Below are 20,455 nucleotides of genomic sequence, written 5' to 3' on the forward strand. Positions count from 1 at the left end.
TTTATACATCTCATCTGTTCTATACTGTTCTATACATCTCATCTGTTCTATACTGTTCTATACATCTCATCTGTTCTATACTGTTCAATACATCTCATCTGTTCTATACATCTCATCTGTTCTATACTTCTATACATCTCATCTGTTCTATACATCTCATCTGTTCCATACATCTCATCTGTTTTCTTATCTTATTTATTTGTGAAGCTGCATGTGTGGGTTTGATGTACAGCAAACGTAGATGTAGATGACTTGATGGAGCTGAGATGCAGGAAACACAGTGTTGGCATCATCACAGAGTGTGCAGAAAACGCATCATGACATCACAGAGCGTCTCTCTGTTTCCCGCCTTGTTCTCCAGGACATACGGAGGGTTCACCAACGATCAGACAGTCCGTGCTGAGCACCTGAAGCTGGTCGAGAGCCTCCGCCGAGATGGGGTGCAGTTCTGCGAGGAACCGTTCTACAGGGTGGGCTACGACCCCCCGTTTAAACTGACCAACCGCCGGAACGAGGTCTGGCTCCTCCAGTCAGGCCGGGCATGACACAGCAGGAACTACGGGGAGCAGGAAGGGTCAAGAGGAGGAGGGGGGGGGGCCTATTGAGTGAGTCCATTTTGAGGGGCTTTACGGGGCGGATGTTGTGTGCGTCTTTATAACACGGATAGTTCCGCTGCTTGATTATGATTGGCTAAATCGCATTGGATGGCGTTGTAAAATCCAGCGCAACCCTTCACATTTACCGCATTTTGTTCTATATTACTGTGCCACCACAAATTGATACACAAATTATAGTTGCTGCATCTTGACGTTTCTTGGCAAGCATTCCAATAGAGGAAATATATTTCTTGGCAGAAGAATTACTTCTTTAGTTTCTTGTTGCTGTGCTTTTGTTTTAGAAAATCTTGCCAGATGTTGTAACTGTTTTAGAAAAGCAAACTTGAGTCTGTAGGTTCCAGTGATTTTAGAGGGGGAGGGTTAACACCCCTTAGCTGGTCTAAAATCACTACGGCCTCTTGGGCCTTATTGCTTAAGTCAGCCAAGTGTGTGTGTGTGTGTGTTAGCCAAGTGTGTGTGTGTTAGCCACGTGTGTGTGTGTGTGTTAGCCACATGTGTGTGTGTTAGCCAAGTGTGTGTGTGTGTGTGTGTGTGTTAGCCACGTGTGTTAGCCAAGTGTGTGTGTGTGTGTGTGTGTGTGTTAGCCAAGTGTGTGTGTGTCAGTCATGGGTGAAGTGTGTTTAATGGGGTTTATGTTTTTTATTTTCCAGTAATTTGATGCTTTTGAAGTTTCAGCATCTAACAGCGGTGTTTCTGATTGACACAGAAACTGATTTTAGATGTGAATATTAAAATGTTCACTCATTTAATTTGAAATGTTGATGACACTACCAGTTCAAGGACAGCTATAGCCTATGTCTGTATAAATGTGTTTTTATCACTCACATTTTGAAAATGGGAAGAAATTAGCCCGTTTGTATGAATAAATGCATTTTTCAATGTATTAGGCCTACTTGTGTTTTTGATATCATACTTTGAAAATTTAAATAGCCCTACATAGGCCTAATGTTTCTGTGATTGTAGGTCTTCGCGACAGTAACTATTATGTCAGTGTTATCACTTTTGCAAACTGTTAAAAGGTTGTTTTTTTTTAAATGTAGCCTTAACCTATGCTACTTTACAGAAGAAAAGTTGATAGGCCACATTTGTCACAAATTAATTAGCCTAGGCTACCCTACGCAAATGATGGACGTGACAGTTTTTGACCCTGCATGTCAGTTTTATTTAATTCATTATTATTCATTTATATCATTAGGGAAAGGGCGGGGTATACCTATTTTATGAGATATGACTGCTGGCTAGGGTTGTGATAGATGTAACATGTTTTGTAAGAAAAATAAGTTATGAAAACATGATTCAGCCAATGGGAATCCCGCCCCCGTGAGACGTTACGCAAATGCTCTCATAACACAACTAGCAACCCGGAAGTCAAAGTAAACAACCGCAGATGAAACTTGCGAGGTTGAAGTAAGAGAAAGCAACAACGTTGTGTAAGTTCTCGTTCAATTAATATTTTCCTCTTGAAATTAGTTTTACAAGTAACAGGGGGTGTTGGCTACAATAGGAGTGGTCTATTGCATCTTGTCTGCCTAAATGCAACCCTACGTTAACGATCAGTCAGTCAGTCAGTCGTGGTGGTTTTCTAATCTCGCTTTACGGTACAGAATTGCAGGTTATGGCCTATTAATTAAGCTGTTATAGATGGTCAGCAACAGAGTCGTAATCAGAAGTTATTCTATTCAGGTGAAAATGTAATTAATTTATGGTTTAACGAATCTGTTCATTAATTAGATTTAGCTGACTGGCATACATTAATACTGCTGGGAAGATGCTTAAAACCATCGGCCAGGCTCTGTTTTCAACAGGATTGCAGTACCCCAAACACTCAAATCTCGAGAGCAAGGTAAGGCTATTATATAATATATAATCCAAGCACTGACATGTCATATTATTTTGTTGCGATCTCATCTTGGTCACTTTTAAATCCAAACGACATTCTTTATCAACTGTCTTGCATATGCTGTAAAAGTATGCTGTAAAAGTGAAGTAGTCTAATGCAGTTTAATTAGAGTGACCGGATTTGAGATAGGACACTTCAGCAGCGGGAGGGGGGCATGTCCAACCGGAGCGTCACTAGACTAGAGTAGGCTAGGCCTAGCCTACTGCTCTGGGGCATTAGGGGGTATAGGCTATATTTTAACGGAATAAACGATTAACACGTCATGACAAGAAGGTAGTTTTACCTTATTCCCTGTAGATGTGACTCCGATTCGAAAACATGTAGGCCTACAGCCAATTGAGCTAGGCCTAGGCTACTTCTGTGCAATACGTGTAGGCCTGGTAGCCTATAAAAATGTTCCCTTTCTTACATGACAAATAAAATGACAACATGAGCCTTTGCAAGAAATACACCCGCAATCCCTAGACTCGAACTCGCGCACCAATGCCATGATGCTAGAGGTCTGCACTCCACGTTTTGAAGGCTGTGCGAGAGTGGGCGGGGTGAGAGCGTTGCGGGTGCCGGAGAAACAGATGATTCACTGCACTCCCGCAAATAAAATGCGTAAAATAAAAGATAAATGATTAAAGTAGTGTATAGAATTATTATTCAGCTGGATATTATGTTAGGCTGCATTAAAAACGAGGTTAATAGCCAACTGACGGATATTGTTGTTAAGGCCTATGTGTAAATCATGACAGAGGAACACCACTAAGTTATACTTCAGATGTTAGTGCCTTGAACGGATACCAGCTGGCATAGCTGTGTTACAGTAGCCTACAGTAGCTCCTTTTGTGAGACAGAAGGCAAAACTGACTAAAAATGACACATTTGCTACCATTCGGTTTTTAAAGACCCCCACAAAGATCAAATCATATTTCGAACCCTGTGTCAGTCTAGGCCTGCTATGTAGGCCTACATGACTTGTGTGGCATGGGATCAAACCTAATGTTGTGTAGGCCTATCATGTTATTTTTTTTCAGTACAGTTGTAATTTAAACTATTCCTTCACAACACACTCTAAAGCAGCCATTCAAAATTGTAAACAGGAGCTGCTTGTTAGGCTCCCCTATCTGTTCCTAGTTCTGTATTAGGCTACTGTGTCTTGTCCCTATTCTAGGCCTGGTCCTGTGTGCTTAATGGATGGGATGTGCCGGCGCGCGAGGTGTTCCAACCTGACCTGGTTGGAGGGCCTGGTTAGGGTGCGGCGCGCGGGAGAGAGTGGCTTTGTTTCTTTAAGTTGAATCTTGTTTATGTAAACCTTTGCGTTATACAATAAACCCACGTGGACATTTGTTTGTCACTCTCTCTCCCGCTCTTTTGTACAGTGGCTTAACAGCGGTCTCCAACTGATCACAGAAATCAGGTCATTTTATTATGGACACGTCAAGACCATGTTTATGGAGACTTCTTTATTGCACAGCTTAGTATAGTATGATTGACTATTTGTCTAATCAGAGTCACATCTGCAGTAAATAAGGTAAAACGCCTGCTCATGATGACGTGCTAATTGTTTATCACAAGCTAATATGCATGCAGCATGCCATTAAGATCCGTGACACCGGTGAGACAAGCCGTGTGTGTGTGTGTGTGTGTGTGTGTGTGTGTGTGTGTGTGTGTGTGTGTGTGTGTGCGCGTGTCCCAGGGTGAGGACTATGAGGTCCGCACATACGATGCCACCAGATGGGTGAGCACCACGCTGACGGGCATGGAGGCCGACGCGGCCATGAACGCGGGATTCAGACGACTCTTCAAATACATCCAGGGCGAGAATGAGAAGAGTAAGTGCTTTGTGTTCTTCCTCATTGTGATGCTACTGTGCTTTGTGTTCTTCCTCATTGTGATGCTACTGTGCTTTGTGTTCTTCCTCATTGTGATGCTACTGTGCTTTGTGTTCTTCCTCATTGTGATGCTACTGTGTCAGATGATGTCGGGTTCCAGTTCATACTCCACTCAATACTTATTGAGTAGTTATTCTGGCATATCATTCTTCTGTGTGTGTGTGTGTGTTTGTCCGTGTGTCCTCCCATAGAGGTGAAGGTGGACATGACTGCTCCGGTGACTTGCCGTATAGAACCGGGCGCTGGTCCGGCATGTGAGAGCAGCTTCACCGTCTCGTTCTTCATCCCCCAGGAGCACCAGGCCGACCCGCCTACACCCAGCAGCCCAGACGTGGTCATTGAGAACCGGCCCGAGTTCACCGCCTTCGTACGGTACGACCACAGCAACCCACTATACATTAAGTATAAGTATATATACTCTTTTGATCCCGTGAGGGAAATTTGGTCTCTGCTTTTATCCCAATCTGTGAAACACACTGTACACAGTGAACACACAGTGAGGTGAAGCACACACTAATCCCGGTGCAGTGAGCTGCCTGCAACAACAGCGGCGCTCGGGGAGCAGTGAGGGGTTAGGTGCCTTGCTCAAGGGCACTTCAGCCGTGCCTACTGGTCGGGGCTCGAACCGGCAACCCTCCGGTTACAAGTCCGAAGCGCTAATCAGTAGGTCACGGCTGCCTCCACGGCTGCCTCCAATTACATTAGATTAGATTACATTAGATTAGATTACATTAGATTACATTAGATTACATTGCATTAGAATACAATACATTAGAATACATTACATTAGATTCAACTTTATTGTCATTGTGCAGAGTACAAGTGCAGAGACAACAAAATTCAGTTAACGTGTGTGTGTTGTGTCATGTCGTGTGTTTACACTCTAGACTCTAAAGGCATAGCTGGAGCTGTTATAATTATATATTATATAATGTTATAACTATAATTAGCAGTGGGGCAGTCACTCTTCTCCGTTTGTAACACACTCACTCAGTAGCATCTCATCAGGGGACTCGTAGCATTGGAGTCCTTGGAGACAGGAAAGCTAACATTCCTTTGTTCAGAAGGACACAACTCTAAACACACCTGCTTGTATATTTGATCTGTTACAGTTTTTTCAATTGTTTACACACAATTTTGAAAACCGGGTTCTTTTTTTCAAAATATAATCACGATTATCCAAACACCACACTCAATTTGCATAATTCCTAGATTGTTTGCAAAATGACACACTTCAGTCAAAACATACATACTTCAGTCAAAACATACACACTTCAGTCAAAACATATACACATATTTGTGAAAATGCTATTAGTTTTCATTTAACTAACACAGTCCTCAATGATCAGACACTATTGCAGCCAGTTCCACACTGCCGTGATAAATAAAAAACACATTTGTAAAAAAACTAATGTTAGGAAATAGCATGTGCTAGATTTTTGGCCAGACATTGTTATGTAAGGGATAATTTAGATGGCAAAAAAAAATAGTGTCAAACCCACATTCCCAAACATTCTTCATGATTAGTTTGAGATGTAGGGAGAATGTACACAAATAGGCCTACTATAAACTTACCAAGCACTGCACAACGCTGATGCTGCAGACTCAATATTTCCAGTATTTATTTCAAGTATTTATTTACAGTATTTCCTACCATAATCAGTTACAGTAATCAACAATAAAATCAAAGAAACAAATAAAATCTGTAGACAAATAAAAATTACTGCATGAAGTACATACACTTTGACTCTGAAGAAAAACCACTGTAAAAGCTGCTGCCTTTTATAGTACACCTGAGTGCTGCGTTTTCAAATTAGCACGTGTGCTTCCACACCTGGTGGATGTGGTTATCTAATTTGTTCATTAGTGTGGTCATTAGCAATCTGGGGCTTTGTAATAAGTTTGTCTAAGGTGTGAAAATGTGTGTAGAGTTTTACAAATCACTGTGTGTAATGTTTTGCAAAAAGGGTGAAGCAGACATTGTGTGTAATGTTGTGCTAATCTGTGGAGGCGTAGGTTTAATACCAACGGTCAGACGGTTGTTGTTGATCAGTAATGTGCGAGCAAACTTGAAGACCATCTAACGTCCTGCCCTGCGTTCCCCAGGACGTACGGGGGGTTCAGCCGAGAGGAGATGGCCCGTGCCGAGCACCTGAAGCTGATCGAGAGCCTCCGCCGCGATGGGGTGCAGTTCCGCGAGGATCCGTACTACAGGGCGGGCTACGATAGCCCCTTCAAACTGACCAACCGCCGGAACGAGGTCTGGCTCCTCCAGTGAGGCCAGGCGTGACACAGCAGGGACTACAGGGAGCAGGAGGGGTCAAGAGGGACGGACTCTGCTAGGCATGGTGATGTGAAGTCAAGGGTGTGCCTGGCCCCGTGCTCTTGGAGTCAGCAGGAAGTCAAGTGACTTGTCTATTGAGTAACTAGATCGTAGGTGCCTTTCAGATCATAAAGCCAAGGTCAGGTGACTTGTCTATTGAGTAACTAGATCGTAGGTGCAAGGTCAAGTCAAAAAGCCTCAGATGCCTCAGTAACTCACTGTAAAGTACAGAAGCCGTTTAACATTTGTCCAGGAGCCTTAAATGTCACATATTAGCTATTTGCTTCTGTTTGTTTGTGTTTTATACGTCGGGTAACTTCGGAAGGGAGATTTTGATATGTTAAGGTTATGTTATTACTAGAGTCTGACAACATGGAAACTGCATTTTACAGCTGTACACAAGATGATGTTTGTAATGTTCAAAATAAAAGTCCTGCTACTAACAACAGAGGTGCCTGTGAGTGGCATGTGCAGTAATGTTGGTTGGAAGTGTACTGATTATTTACTATCTCACTTTGACCTGCAGGGGGCAGTTGTCAGGGCAGATGGAGTATTTTTTTGTCGTCCAGGGATGTGTGTGGGTGTGTGTGTGTGTGTGTGTGTGTGTGTGCGCACATATGGACCACCCTCTGTGGTGCATGTGCATGAACAGTGTCATGTGTGCCTTTTTTGCATGTGTGTGTGTGAGAGGGGGGGGGTATAATGTTCTAACTCAATACTGGACCCATTTTGAGGGCCCAGGTTGGAAATTGCGGTGGTTTACCTTCAATAAAAAAAAAAGAAAAACTAATCCTGTGTGAGATGCCACTTTTCTCCACGACTACACTAACCTTACAATACAGCATCTCTGGTTTAGTGTGTGTGTGTGTGTGTGTGTGTGAGAGTGAGAAAAGCCTTCCCACCTTGTGTGTGTGTGTGTGTCTCTGGATTCCTCAGTAAGGGGACTGATGTCCTTGCGATAGAGGAGGGAGTGAGATGTGTGTCTGAGTTCTGATGCTCCCTCACACACACACATGCACGCACACCCCCCCACACACACACACACACACACACACACACACACACACCTACCCCCCTACCCCCCACACACGCACACACACACAGTGTTGGGAAGTAACTGAATACATGTATTCCGATATATATATATATATATCATGTAATCCCAAGTATTCAAATTACGTTACTCACTTTCAGTTATCTATCGGGATGCGTTACAAAATACATTTTAGGGCATGTATTCAGTAATCTGTAGTGGAATACATTTTAACAGTAACCTTCCCAACACTGACAGCAGCCAACACTAGTACTACGCCACCCTTACTCAGGCCTGTTCTATTCATATGCTGGTCATGATGTCAGACTTCGGTGTCTGACATCAATCAACAATGTTCACTTCAAATCCGCACAACATCCAGGGCGCTCGTTTAGGAGAGGAACATGACATTTGCGCTCATGATATTCCCAGCTGCGCAACAGAAAGGTAATATTTGAATATAGGCTATATATGCCCAGCTATTTTTATATAATCTATACACCACCAAGGGACAGAAGTTCATCTTCAGAGTTGCGGCCGAGTTGCACTAGAGTTACAGGGCGCGCAGCTATATTTGCTTTATGACCAGTGGCCGTAGATCAGATGACAATACACGATTTGGGTAATGTAGGCTATAAAGATAAATAAAGTTAGTTTTAAAGCAAACGATAAAGGACAATGTTTAGGCCACTGGACATTCTTGAAAGAAACCATCGCAAAGATACAGTTTACAGCTTGAATCCCGACGTGCAGAATGAATGAAGAATGACCAGCTAACTAGCCTCCTTCTATCGGCCTATTAGGCTAATACAGCAAAAACATATCCTAAAAGAAATGTTAGGCCTGCCTGACATATCACGCTTATAATTTAGTCCGCTGTTTACGGCTACATAAGTATTATCTGACCCTGGGTCATATTGGAAACGTACTGTAGCGTAGGCCTGAATGATTATGCTGTAGGCCTGCTGATCATGCTATGTTCTACTACTAAAGTAAACCTACTAGTTTTGTCTTTCTACGCAACATTTTTACATAAGGCCCCAGAAGACCAGAGTGATGCTGTTGTGTGTGTGTGGTGCAGGGGTAAGGTATGGGGCTGTCAAGAAGCAGGTTACAGGTTCAGGGCCCACTGTGTGTGTGTGTGTGTGGTGCAGGGGTAAGGTATGGGGCTGTCAAGAAGCAGGTTACAGGTTCAGGGCCCACTGTGTGTGTGTGTGTGTGTGTGTGTGTGTGTGTGTGTGTGGCAGGTATCTGTGTTTCTCTCAAATATAATTAAAGATTTATCATCTATACAGTGTTGTAATTTTCCCAATAGGAAAAAGAGTTTGACCACTGAAAAAGTCCCATAATCCCCTGCGTTTCCTCTGGGCAGTTTCGGGGGGCCAAGTTAGCCCCCCAATATCTTCTTCCACACGGCACCTCACCTGTATCCGTCCCGGCTGTCACACCTGGCCCAGGTGTCCTCCATGAGTCCAGCTGGTCTGCTCTGCCCTTCCCTGCTTCTCCACGCTGGGCTTTGAACCAGTGACCTTGGCAGCTGGGAGCAAGGTCACTGCCACTGTGCCACCAGCGCTCCGCTCATGAGCGGCTCTCTGTGCCACATGCAGATGAGGACGCTGGGACGTGACGCAGCTCTGGACCTCCACCCTGCCAGGACACCTGCACCCTCCCCGCCTGCCACTGCCCACTCCTCTACACCTGTGCCCACTCCTCCACTCCTCTACACCTGTGCCCACTCCTCCACTCATCTACACCTGTGCCCACTCCTCTACACCTGTGCCCACTCTCCACTCCTCTACACCTGTGCCCACTCCTCCACCTGTGCCCACTCCTCTACACCTGTGCCCACTCCTCCACTCCTCTACACCTGTGCCCACTCCTCTAGCTGTGCCCACTTCTCTAGCTGTGCCGATGGCATGGAGCCATGATGGGAAGAGCCATGACTCCTCCACTGTGCGACCCTCAGACTGCTTGCTGCATGTAGATATTATATAGAGCACATATACATATATGTATATAGATATTATATAAAGCACATGTGTATATATTATATAGAGCACATACATATATATATTATATTTAAAGCACATGTGTGTATATTATATAAAGCACATGTTTAATATGATGCAACATAATGCATTAGCCAGAGCGGGGGTTTGAACCGATGCCTTTGAGTATGTAGGACCAGGACTCTACCCACTCAGCCAAAGCTGGGGAGCATTCATCTGTATAAGAAGGGGGGAAAAGGGGAAGAAATTCCAGCAAGTCGCAGGTTCAAATCCAGACCAGAGCAAGAGCAAATGAACAGATTTCATTTTTAAATTGGCTTGTTTTACAATCAATTCCTTATCTTTTCATAAAGTTTTGTCATTTTTTAAGTAAATTATTAAAAACTCACTTTTACTTATGCAATTGTGGCCTATATGTTAATTTGGGGGATATCATACTATATTGTAATTGTTATATCTCATTCAAACTGCAAGCAGCTTCTTGATATTATAAGTGCTTCTAGAATAAACGTATTGTAAAGGAATACAACACAACATATTCAATTCCACAAGAAAATATATATTTATTAACACAACATGCTCAACAGTACACATATTCTAGGCAAAAGGGCAATTAGGTCAGGTCAGTCAGTTATTTCAGTCAGGTCAGTGATTACTTTCTGACTGAAAAGGAACCAGAATAATAAAACATATATTTTAGATTTATAAAGATGCATAAAAATATTATAAAGATGTTGATGTACCAGACCAACAATAACCACATATAAATAGGCCTATACTGTACAAACAGTCGAGAGGATCCCAGCCCATGTAAGCAATCAAGAAAAACTGATTTATTGATAGAAACAATTATTAACACTAGACGGCAATAAAAACATTTAATAAAAACATTTATACATTTATTAATAGTAAAGTTTAACTACTTCATAATAAATATCTATCTGTATAATAAAGTATCTATCTATCTATCTATCTATCTATCTATCTATCTATTTATCTATCTATCTACTGTATCTATCTATCTTTTGTAACTGCCTCAGTGTTTGGGTAAAATATTTTGCCTTTATACTGACTGTGGCCAGTTTCAACAGTGCGAAACTGGCCACATTTACGACATGCATTTGAGGTCACAGTGCGTACATGCGCTTTGTGTCTGCAGGTGCTTGGGTGGGTGTTTGCTGTGTGTATGCAGGTGGGTGGGCCAATGGGGCGACAGCAGGTGAGGGGGCAGGTGAGTGGACAGTGCAGCGGACAGAGACTGGGCACTGGCTGCAGAGGAGGGCACAGCACTGGGCACAGAAAGAGCAGGCGACAGCAGGTGAGGGGGCAGGTGAGTGGACAGTGCAGCGGACTGAGACTGGGCACTGGCTGCAGAGGGCACAGCACTGGGCACAGACGGAGCAGGCGACAGCAGGTGAGCGGACAGGTGAGTGGGCAGGTGAGAGGGCGGCTGGGTAGAGGGCAGCTCATCATCTGGCGCCACTAGATTTTCAACAATGGCCTCCTCTCCCAAGGTATCAATAAAGCCTTCGTCATCTTCCTCTTGTTCCTCGGTGATGTCCTCCAGCAACACTGAGGTCCTGTCTGAGCCAGGGGTCATGTCCTCCAGGGGCTGTTGACTCTGCCTCAACAGGTATTGGACTCCAATGAGCTCCCCTAAGCAAACATTGTAATAGGGAAAAAATAAAGGGAAATTAAAAAGGGCTTCTCTGAAAGGTACACAATTGCTTGCATGTTTAATAGGCTATAACGTTACATTCAGAACAATTTCGCCTCTTTATGATGACCTGACCCCATTAACTATAATAAACAAATACGTAGCAGCATGAATCCCACTGCTTGCAGACCATGTCCATATTCCATATAAGTGTCAGATGTGCTTACAACTAACTTGAGTAACATTAACTAATTCCGAGCATTCCTGTCTGTCTGAAATAAATAATGTTCACGTTAATGACAAGAATAACACTGCCACTGGCTTGATGCTAGCCTCAACTATGCTTAACTTGACCAAAGAAACTAGCCTAGAAATCTAGACGCACCCTAGCGGCGGCAAATTAATTTGCTCAGCCTGTACGTCTAGGATCAAACCATAGGGATTTCTATTGGCTAACACCGTGGATGTTATTCAATCACAGCGCTCTATTTTGTTAGAGAGTCTTTAAGGCGGGCTTAACAGGATAACGACAGTCCTGCACTGTGAACAACAAGGAAGGTGGCTATGGCTTAACTAAGAGCGGTTGTTTGAATCGGGCGTTGGCGTCAACTTTGGAGGAGTTGGACTTGTGCTTTTCTTTGAAAGTTGAGCAACACAATGCACTTAAGTCATTACTTTCAAAGAAGGATGTATTTGCCGTTTTGCCAACCGGATACGGATATGGTCGTAGCGCTGGCCTATTGCATGCCTAGGCAGTTTGAAAGACAATTCTCTGCCCGCCCCTTGGATTAAGCGAGGTGAATGGTTCGATTCCAGACTATACATTTCAATGATATAGGATGGCCCACCAGGCTACAAAGAAACGATATGCTGACCTAAAAGGCTACACATAGTCAGACAACGTCGGACACTATTTACATTACAAATATATAGCTAGAGTAATTACATACGTTCAGTATTTAACGTTACACATTAACTGAACCTACATACATTAACTGAATGTTTTTAGCATTAGAAATCGCTAATGCTAATCGCCATCTATAGGCTAGCTAGTTATGTATAATTATCTGAATTCTGCATAACTTTCCATAATTGAAACACAACAAAATAGCCATTTTATCAACAAAATATAAACAACATACCTGTTTTATATTCTTGATCGCTGAGCAACATTCAACATTGTCAACAAATGACGTAAAGGTAGCACAAGGATTTCGAAAGATTGGCCATCTGCGGTGATTGGAGTTTGTGAGAAAGACTGATCGTGTACAGTAATTGGATGAGAAAACATAGGCCTGGACATGTGCGTATACTCTGCGTGTATATATTATATTATATAGTCTGACCCTATACGGGAGGGTCGTCACTCTGATAATATGCTCTGTATTTTTTCATGCTTTGTTTTAGTGCTGGGTGGTGTTCCCTCAAACACACACACACACTCACAGTGGGCTCAGATGTCAGGGCTGTCTAAGAGGAAGTGACGATGTGTGTGTGTGTGTGGTGGGAGTAAGTGAGGAATAGAGAGGTGTGTGTGTGTGTGTGTAAATGTCTATCTAATTTGGTGTATGTGTGTGTGTGTGTGTAAGTGTCTGCTATCTAATTTAGTGTGTGTGTGTAAGTGTCTGCTATCTAATTCGGTGTATGTGTGTGTGTGTATGTGTGTGTAAGCGTCTGCCATCTAATTGTGTGTGTGGCGGGGCTGTGCTGTCCAAGTGAGAAATGACCCGCCATCGGGATTATGCAGGAGCTCACACACACTGCCGACAGGGGCCAGGCTGCTCACTGTGCCTGTCCTATCTGTGTGTGTGTGTGAGGGAGGGACAGACAGCAACCACACACACACACACGTCCCTGACCTGCGGCACACATTAATTGGCGTGCTGCAGTTGTCATTTGAAAATGAAGTTATATTCCATCTACCTGTTGGATTCTGGCTTACAGTGCGCACACACACACAGTCTGGATTCACTGAATTGTGTGTTTAGTGAATGTGTGACCAGAATGTTGTTTGTTGTTCATGGGAGTCTGTTTATTGCACAGACTATTACCAACAGGAAGCTAGTATGTGGATGTGTGTGTGTGTGTGTGTGCGTGCGCATGCATGTTTTACCACAACACCTGAGGTGCGATCAGATCAGAATTCCAGATTCAGCGTTCAGATTTGGTGTGTTCAGTGGCAAAATGTTTTCTCTGAAGATACATTTGAATGATTTGGTGTAAACATTCTATTGTCACGGTAACACTTCGTCCAGCTCCACTATGTTTGCGGAGAACTACCTCCTCAGACTGTTAGAACTAGAACTACCTCCTCAGACTGTTTGCCAAAAACTCAAAGCAAACAAAACCAGTTTCCAAACGTTCGCCTATATTTGTGAATTTGAATGCACCTCTGATGTCAGCCAAGTTTGTTTGAACCTGAGGAAAAGATTGTCTGTCTCATACCAAATTCTAGTGTGTGTGTGTGTTCTGGCATATTCTGATTTGTGTGTGTGTGTGTGAAGAGGGCACGGGGCCTCATAAAAGATGGCCCTCCCAGGAACCTTCTGAATGACGGACGACCTCGGTGCCATGGCGATGGCCCTAACGAGGTCGTCACTCCCGGCGACCGCTGACAGGTGGCCGTGAATCAGTGGCTGTGGGGGCAGTGAGAAACGTCACTCACACACATGCACACACACACATGCACACACACACACACACGCAAGGCCACACTGAGCGTTTTCAGATATCACCTTTATTACACAGACATGAACAAGAGAGTGAGCAGCCTGATTCTGCTTCCATCTCCTCAGCGCACAGCCTCCCTCTCTCTCTCCCCATGCATTGGCAGTAGAGGAGGATTCTGGGTATTCCCTCTGTTGCGAATCAATGGGGAAGACACGTCTACTCCCTGGAAACTCTTAATGCTGTTAGAGTAACAGCAGAGTTGTTGAACCGCCAGTTGTCATCCGAAACACCCTCAGTCTAACCTTTGCCCTTCCAGTGGGGGCAGGGGGTGTGTTGTGATGGGGGCTCGTGCACGGGGGGGGTTAAATGTTACTCCAAACTACGTCTGTATGTATTTACTAGGGCTGTCAAAATAACTGATTAATTTCTATTAATTAATTTGAGAAAAAATAACTGAAAAAAAAAGATTTGTGCAGATTAATCGATTCTGTATGACCTTTGACCCCGAGCCGTTCTAGTCAGTAAAAATTAGACAGTAAAATGAAGGAGAGGGAAGAAAACGTGCTGCCTGGATCATTGATTGGAACATTTACTTTAAAAAAATGGCCTGATGGTGTTGATAAAAAATAAAGTGTTGAAAATAAAGTCCTCTGCAATGTCTGCAGCAAGGATTTGCATATCACCGGAGTTCATCAACTCTATAGTCGCACATCAGTGCAAAGAAATAAGTGTTGACATTGAGGGGAGTGTTAATTTATTTTCATCGTGTCCCCTAGGTTATATCTGTGCCCTGAAATGCCTTGTATGTAAAAAAAAAAACTTCTGCTCCGCACCACCGACCCGCGCTTCACGCGCTCGCTGGACACGCCGCCCGAGAGCCCCACGCACGGCTCGCCCTACGACAGCCCGCCCGCCGGATCTCCCAATCACGCCACACCACGAGACCTGGATCGAGGGGCTGGGCCACACGCGGCTCCTCCCCCTCCTCCTCGCTGGCGGGGCGCTGTTGAATTTATTTCCTCAGCATATTAGGTCATATCATAGATTATTAAGATGTCACTTTAATGTCACTAATGCTGATTATTCAATGATTCATTTGAATTTAAATATTTAAAATACTTTCACAGCAAAAATTATATATGCGAATAATTTAGATTAATTAATCACAGAGTATGTAATTAATTAGATTAATTTTTTAATCGATTGACAGCCCTAGTATTTACATATCAAGTGCCATATAAAAGCTGAGGGGATTGGTGAAACGGTGTTTCAGTCGTGTTAGAGAACTCACACACTCTTGCTCCAGCCCTGTCTAAGACACGTGTGTGTGTGTGTGTGTGTGTGTGTGTGTGATCCCAGCAGGCTGCTGGTAAGCAGAAAAGAACAGAGTGACTCATGACAACAGAGATTCTTGCTGTTAATTGGCATTAATAACCTTTTTTATCTTTTCAAACACAAGGTCCATCTTCAGGAGAGTCGGATCAACTCAGACTTTACACATTTAAAACATCATAAAACTAACAGAGGACATTAAAATTAAACACATCAACAGTGCAAAACTACACACACACACTCTCTTAAAGAAAAATACATAGGTCCTTCTGGGGGCATTCAGACTGTCCTCATAAACCTGCTTCAATATCTATGTGGATGTGGATGTGTGTGTGTGTGTGTTTCTATTTCTTATCTATGGACACACTCCAGGCCTGCCCATCTTACTCCAGTACCTGTCCAAACAGACAGGAAGTGACTTCATGAGAGACCCCACATGCCAGGTCACTCTGGCTGTCCTCTACTGTCGCTGCCGTGACGACCACCGGCTGCGTCCTCCAGGAGGAAGTAGTATTGCTCTATTCGCTGCCTCAACGCAATCACAAGAGGACGTGGCCATGCCTCGTGCTGTGATGGCGTGCTTCACAGTCTGCACCGGAACACACTTCGGTCCAGTGCGGTCCGGTTCTGTGCAGGCCGTGTGGCTACGGCAGTAGAGGCTGGTCACTCGCTGCCGGCTCCTTTCCGACACATTCTCAAACCACAGCAGTCACCCGAGCTTCCACTTCCTCTAAGGAAGAGGTCAAAAGAAGAAAACAAAGCAAGTGAGCAGCCGGCTTCAGTACTGCCATGGAGGAGACAACGCAGAGCAGAGAGGAGAGGGAGAGGAAGGGATGAAAGAGGGAGAGGAAGAGATGATTCTGAAAGAGAGAAATGAGATGAAAGAGAGGAAAGAGAGGAAGAGATGATTCTGCCGTTGGGGAAACACGCTGTCCGTTTGGACTCGGTCCCGGTGGACTGGAGGGGAGCGGTTCTGTCTAGTCCAGCTACTCAACCACTGAGGTTCCTGTAAGGAACCCGGGGTGGAACCAGTCCCCGTGCGGTTCTCCCTCGCCACGCCTGCTGTTAAGATGACGACGGGCCACCCCACTGTCCGGTTCCCCTGGCGGAGCCGCCCCGAGGTGTGCGCGGTCCCAGCTGCTGTCCTCGCCAGTGTGTCGCTGGAGCGCCCTGGTGCCGCTGGCGCCTGTGGTGCCGCTGGCGGGTAACGCTGGGCTGCTATCCCCCGGCCCGGCCGCCTCGCATTTAATCGCCATGGGGCTGCTGAGGAGGCGGCAGCGCGCGCCGTACTTGCTGCTGGCGGCCGACGGAGGCGTCCGAGCCGCCCTCAAGACCTCGGCCCCGCCCCAGCCGCAGGGCAGGGTGGCCGGAGGCGACAGCCCCCGCCCGGCCCAGGTCTCGGGTGGAACCGGGCGCAGGCGCGGATTGGCATCCGCTGGCGGCTGGCCGAGGGCGCAGCCGCGGCGTGGGCCCCGGGCCGGCGCAGGTCCAGTGAGCGCAGGCGCCGCAGCGCTGGGTCGGTGCGTGGAGCAGCCTGGCCGACACAGCGCGGAAGCTGCCCATAAACCCGGCTGCCCTTCCTCAGCAGCAGAGCCTTGAACGTGTCGCTGCTTGTGGCCGACTTGCGCAGGTTGCGCTGGATGGCGCTCTGCTGCCGTGGCGGCGGCAGGCGGCGGAGGAGGAGGTCATGTCGCGGTGGGCGTCATCGGGGGGGAGGAGGGGGAGTGGCCTCGGGAGCGGTCATCTTCCGACTCGCGGCGTCCCAGGACTTTCCGCTTGGACCTGCAGAGAACAAGAACAGAGATATGAGAGAAGTTTACACACTACACACACACACACACACACACACGCATCAAACTCCACTGCACACACCCTGCGCACACGTCCATCAGACAGAGCTAACACAGGCATTGAAGTTGAGAGCAGGTTAACAGGTTTGCTGTGGTGAGATGGTAAAGCGTGTGAGCTGAAGCACAAACACAGCCTCTCCTGAACTCCGGCTAGTTCTGGTTCTAAGTTCTGGTTCTAAGTTCTGGAGCTGGATGTGAAGGGCGGAAACACAGAACAACAGCACGCCGGACAGTCACGGTTCTGAGCGTGCACTAACTCTCCAGTGTCTGAGTAAGTATCTGTCTTCACTCAAGCAGTTTCCCGTTCAGAACCCCAACACCCTGTGGGAGGGGTGGCATGGGGGGCATGAGGGGTGGCATGAGGGGTGGCATGGGGGGCATGAGGGGTGGCATGAGGGGTGAGGTGGCATGGGGGCATGAGGGGTGGCATGAGGGGTGGCATGAGGGGTGGCATGAGGGGTGAGGGGTGGCATGAGGGGTGAGGGTGGCATGGGGGCATGAGGGGTGGCATGAGGGGTGGCATGGGGGCATGAGGGGTGGCATGAGGTGAGGGTGGCATGAGGTGGCATGGGGGTGAGGGTGGCATGAGGGGTGAGGGGTGGCATGAGGGGTGGCATGAGGGGTGGTATGAGGGGTGGCATGGGGGGCGTGAGGGGTGAGGGGTGGTGTGAGGGGTGAGGGGTGGCATTAGGGGTGAGGGGTTGCATGAGGGGTGGCATGGGGGTGAGGGGTGGCATGAGGGGTGGCATGAGGGGTGAGGGGTGGCATGGGGGCATGAGGGGTGGCATGGGGGTGGCATGGGGGTGAGGGGTGGTATGAGGGGTGGCATGAGGGGTGAGGGGTGGCATGGGGGCATGAGGGGTGGCATGGGGGTGAGGGGTTGCATGAGGGGTGGCATGGGGGTGAGGGTGGTGTGAGGGGTGGCATGAGGTGAGGGTGGCATGAGGGGTGGCATGAGGGGTGGCATGAGGGGTGAGGGTGGCATGGGGGCATGAGGGGTGGCATGGGGGGTGGCATGGGGGGTGAGGGGTTGCATGAGGGGTGGCATGAGGGGTGGGGGGTGGCATGAGGGGTGGCATGGGGGGTGGCATGAGGGGTGAGGGGTGGCATGTGGGGTGGCATGAGGGGTAGCATGGGGGATGGCATGAGCAAGGCTGGGTCCGTTCAGATGGGACTCGCTGGCAGATTAATTTGTCACAAGGTGCAGCGTGGAGCCGGTTGCCCTTATTGATTAGCAGCCCTCTGCTCTGCCCAGTCATGAAATCAGCACGCCAGTCTGGGGGCTAAAGCAGAGCACGCTGTGTATGGAGGGAGGGGCAAGGTGTGTGTGTGTGTGTGTGTGTGTGTGTGCGCAGGAGATGGAATTGGTGGAGCCCCTGTATTTTAATCTCCTAAAAGCCCCGACCAGGGGATGTGTGTGTGTGTGTGTGTGTGTGTTGAAAGTGCACACGCTGCATATCTGTGGGCTCCACCAGCTCCAGGCTGATTAATCAAGGCAGCACACAGGGAGGCCTGCGCACAGCAACAGCACAGTTCCAGCCCCAGACTACAGGGGGCGGTGGTGAGCACACACGTTTGAATGGACCAGCGGGCAGCAGCAGCAGATTAGTGAGCAGGGGGATTAGTGGGGGGACAAAGTAACATATCCCTGCCATTACAGGTCTAATCCAACAACAGAGCAGAGAGGGGGAGGAACACACACACACACACACGCACACGCACACGCACAAACACACACAGAGCCATTTCCAGACTGGGGTTACTTGCCAGTCCGCACCTCATGTGACGAGGGTCATTCATGTTCAGCTGTCCCGAGCTGAACGACAGAAGAGAGGGACGACAAGAGAGATGGAGAGAGGAGAGGGAGGAGGAGAAGAGATGTGGGAGAGAGAGAGAGAGAGGAAGAGAGGAGAGGAAGAGAGGAGAGAGAGGAAGAGAGGAGAGAGAGGAAGAGAGGAGAGGAAGAGAGGAGAGAGAGGAAGAGAGGAGAGGGTGGGGGAGAGGAGGGGGGGGGGTGGAAGGAAGGGCAGGGGCAGATGTGATGGGGGTGTGATGGGATGTGACAGGAAGAAGGACAGGTCAGCACTGTCAGGAAACAAGCGGACTTCCCCAGACACACACACATACAAACACACACACACACACACACACACACACACACACACACACAAACACGAACACACACAAACACGAACACACACACACACACACACACAATAAACAACATTGGACAGATCTGGACACACACCATAACAAAACACAACATCAATCGTCAACACTGGACAGATCTAAAGTCACACACACACACACACACACACACACACACACACACACACACACACACACACACACACACTCCCTAGTTACTTTATGGGACGATGTGTAACACACACCCTAGTAGCAGACCAAGAGTAAACCATCAACACTGACGGCAGCTCCTCAGTAACACACACACACACACACACAGGCGGATTTGCTGAGATCTCAGCAGCATCTGGCCTGATGTTTACTCGCGCATCTTCCGTTTTCACGGTTAACTTTTGCTCTAATGCCGCATGTGCACGACCACAACCCGCCAACCCAGGGGGACGGCTAAAGCTTTAAACTCCTTTCTCTCTGTCACACACACACACACACACACACACACACAGTCAAACGTAGATACACACAGTACCAGAAATAAAATCCCCTCAAATGAAATTCTGTGACGTACTGAGGGGACTTCATAACCCTCTGCTACACGTGAGACACACACACACACACACACACACACACACACACACACACACACACACACTCACTCTCCTGTGAATGGAAAAATACGAGCCAATATGAGGAGCTGAACAGGGGCTGAGAGTGCACCAGGCTTGTGGATGCAAGGACAGGTGTGTGTGTGTGTGTGTGTGTGTGTGTAGGTATATGTGTGAGTGTGTAGGTATGTGTGTGAGTGTACCAGGCTTGTGGATGCAATACACAGGTGTGTGTGTGTGTGTGTAGGTATGTGTGTGAGTGTACCAGGCAGGGGTGGTGGATGCATTAGACGGGTGTGTGTGTGTGTGTGTAGGTATGCATGTGTGTGTGTATGTGTATTTGAGCACACACTAATGATGTATTGAAAGGAGGACTGATAACACAGGACCATCCTTGATATCTGTGTGTGTATCAGTGTGTGTGCATGCATGCA

The 20,455-nt window shown here is 46.9% G+C and overlaps 2 protein-coding genes across 2 annotated transcripts in view; one reads left to right on the forward strand and one right to left on the reverse strand.

The window, feature by feature from the left end:
• The first annotated feature begins 1,945 nt into the window (after positions 1–1,945).
• LOC125299899 (heme-binding protein 2-like) lies at positions 1,946–7,202 on the forward strand. Its single transcript, XM_048251400.1, has 5 exons — positions 1,946–2,047; positions 2,349–2,460; positions 4,202–4,337; positions 4,589–4,769; positions 6,504–7,202. Exons 2-5 carry the CDS (start codon positions 2,386–2,388, stop codon positions 6,673–6,675), a joined length of 564 nt encoding a protein of 187 aa, XP_048107357.1. The 5' UTR covers positions 1,946–2,047; positions 2,349–2,385; the 3' UTR covers positions 6,676–7,202.
• A 9,546-nt stretch (positions 7,203–16,748) lies between these two features.
• Positions 16,749–20,455, reverse strand: part of nhsl1b (NHS-like 1b) — a 153,380-nt gene continuing 149,673 nt past the window's right edge. The window contains 3 exon segments of the mRNA XM_048249726.1: positions 16,749–17,103; positions 17,105–17,203; positions 19,049–19,087. Of these exon segments, the coding sequence (XP_048105683.1) occupies positions 16,749–17,103; positions 17,105–17,203; positions 19,049–19,087 (493 nt within the window).

The sequence above is a fragment of the Alosa alosa genome, chromosome 8 (assembly GCF_017589495.1).
Source record: "Alosa alosa isolate M-15738 ecotype Scorff River chromosome 8, AALO_Geno_1.1, whole genome shotgun sequence".
Taxonomy (NCBI): domain Eukaryota; kingdom Metazoa; phylum Chordata; class Actinopteri; order Clupeiformes; family Clupeidae; genus Alosa; species Alosa alosa.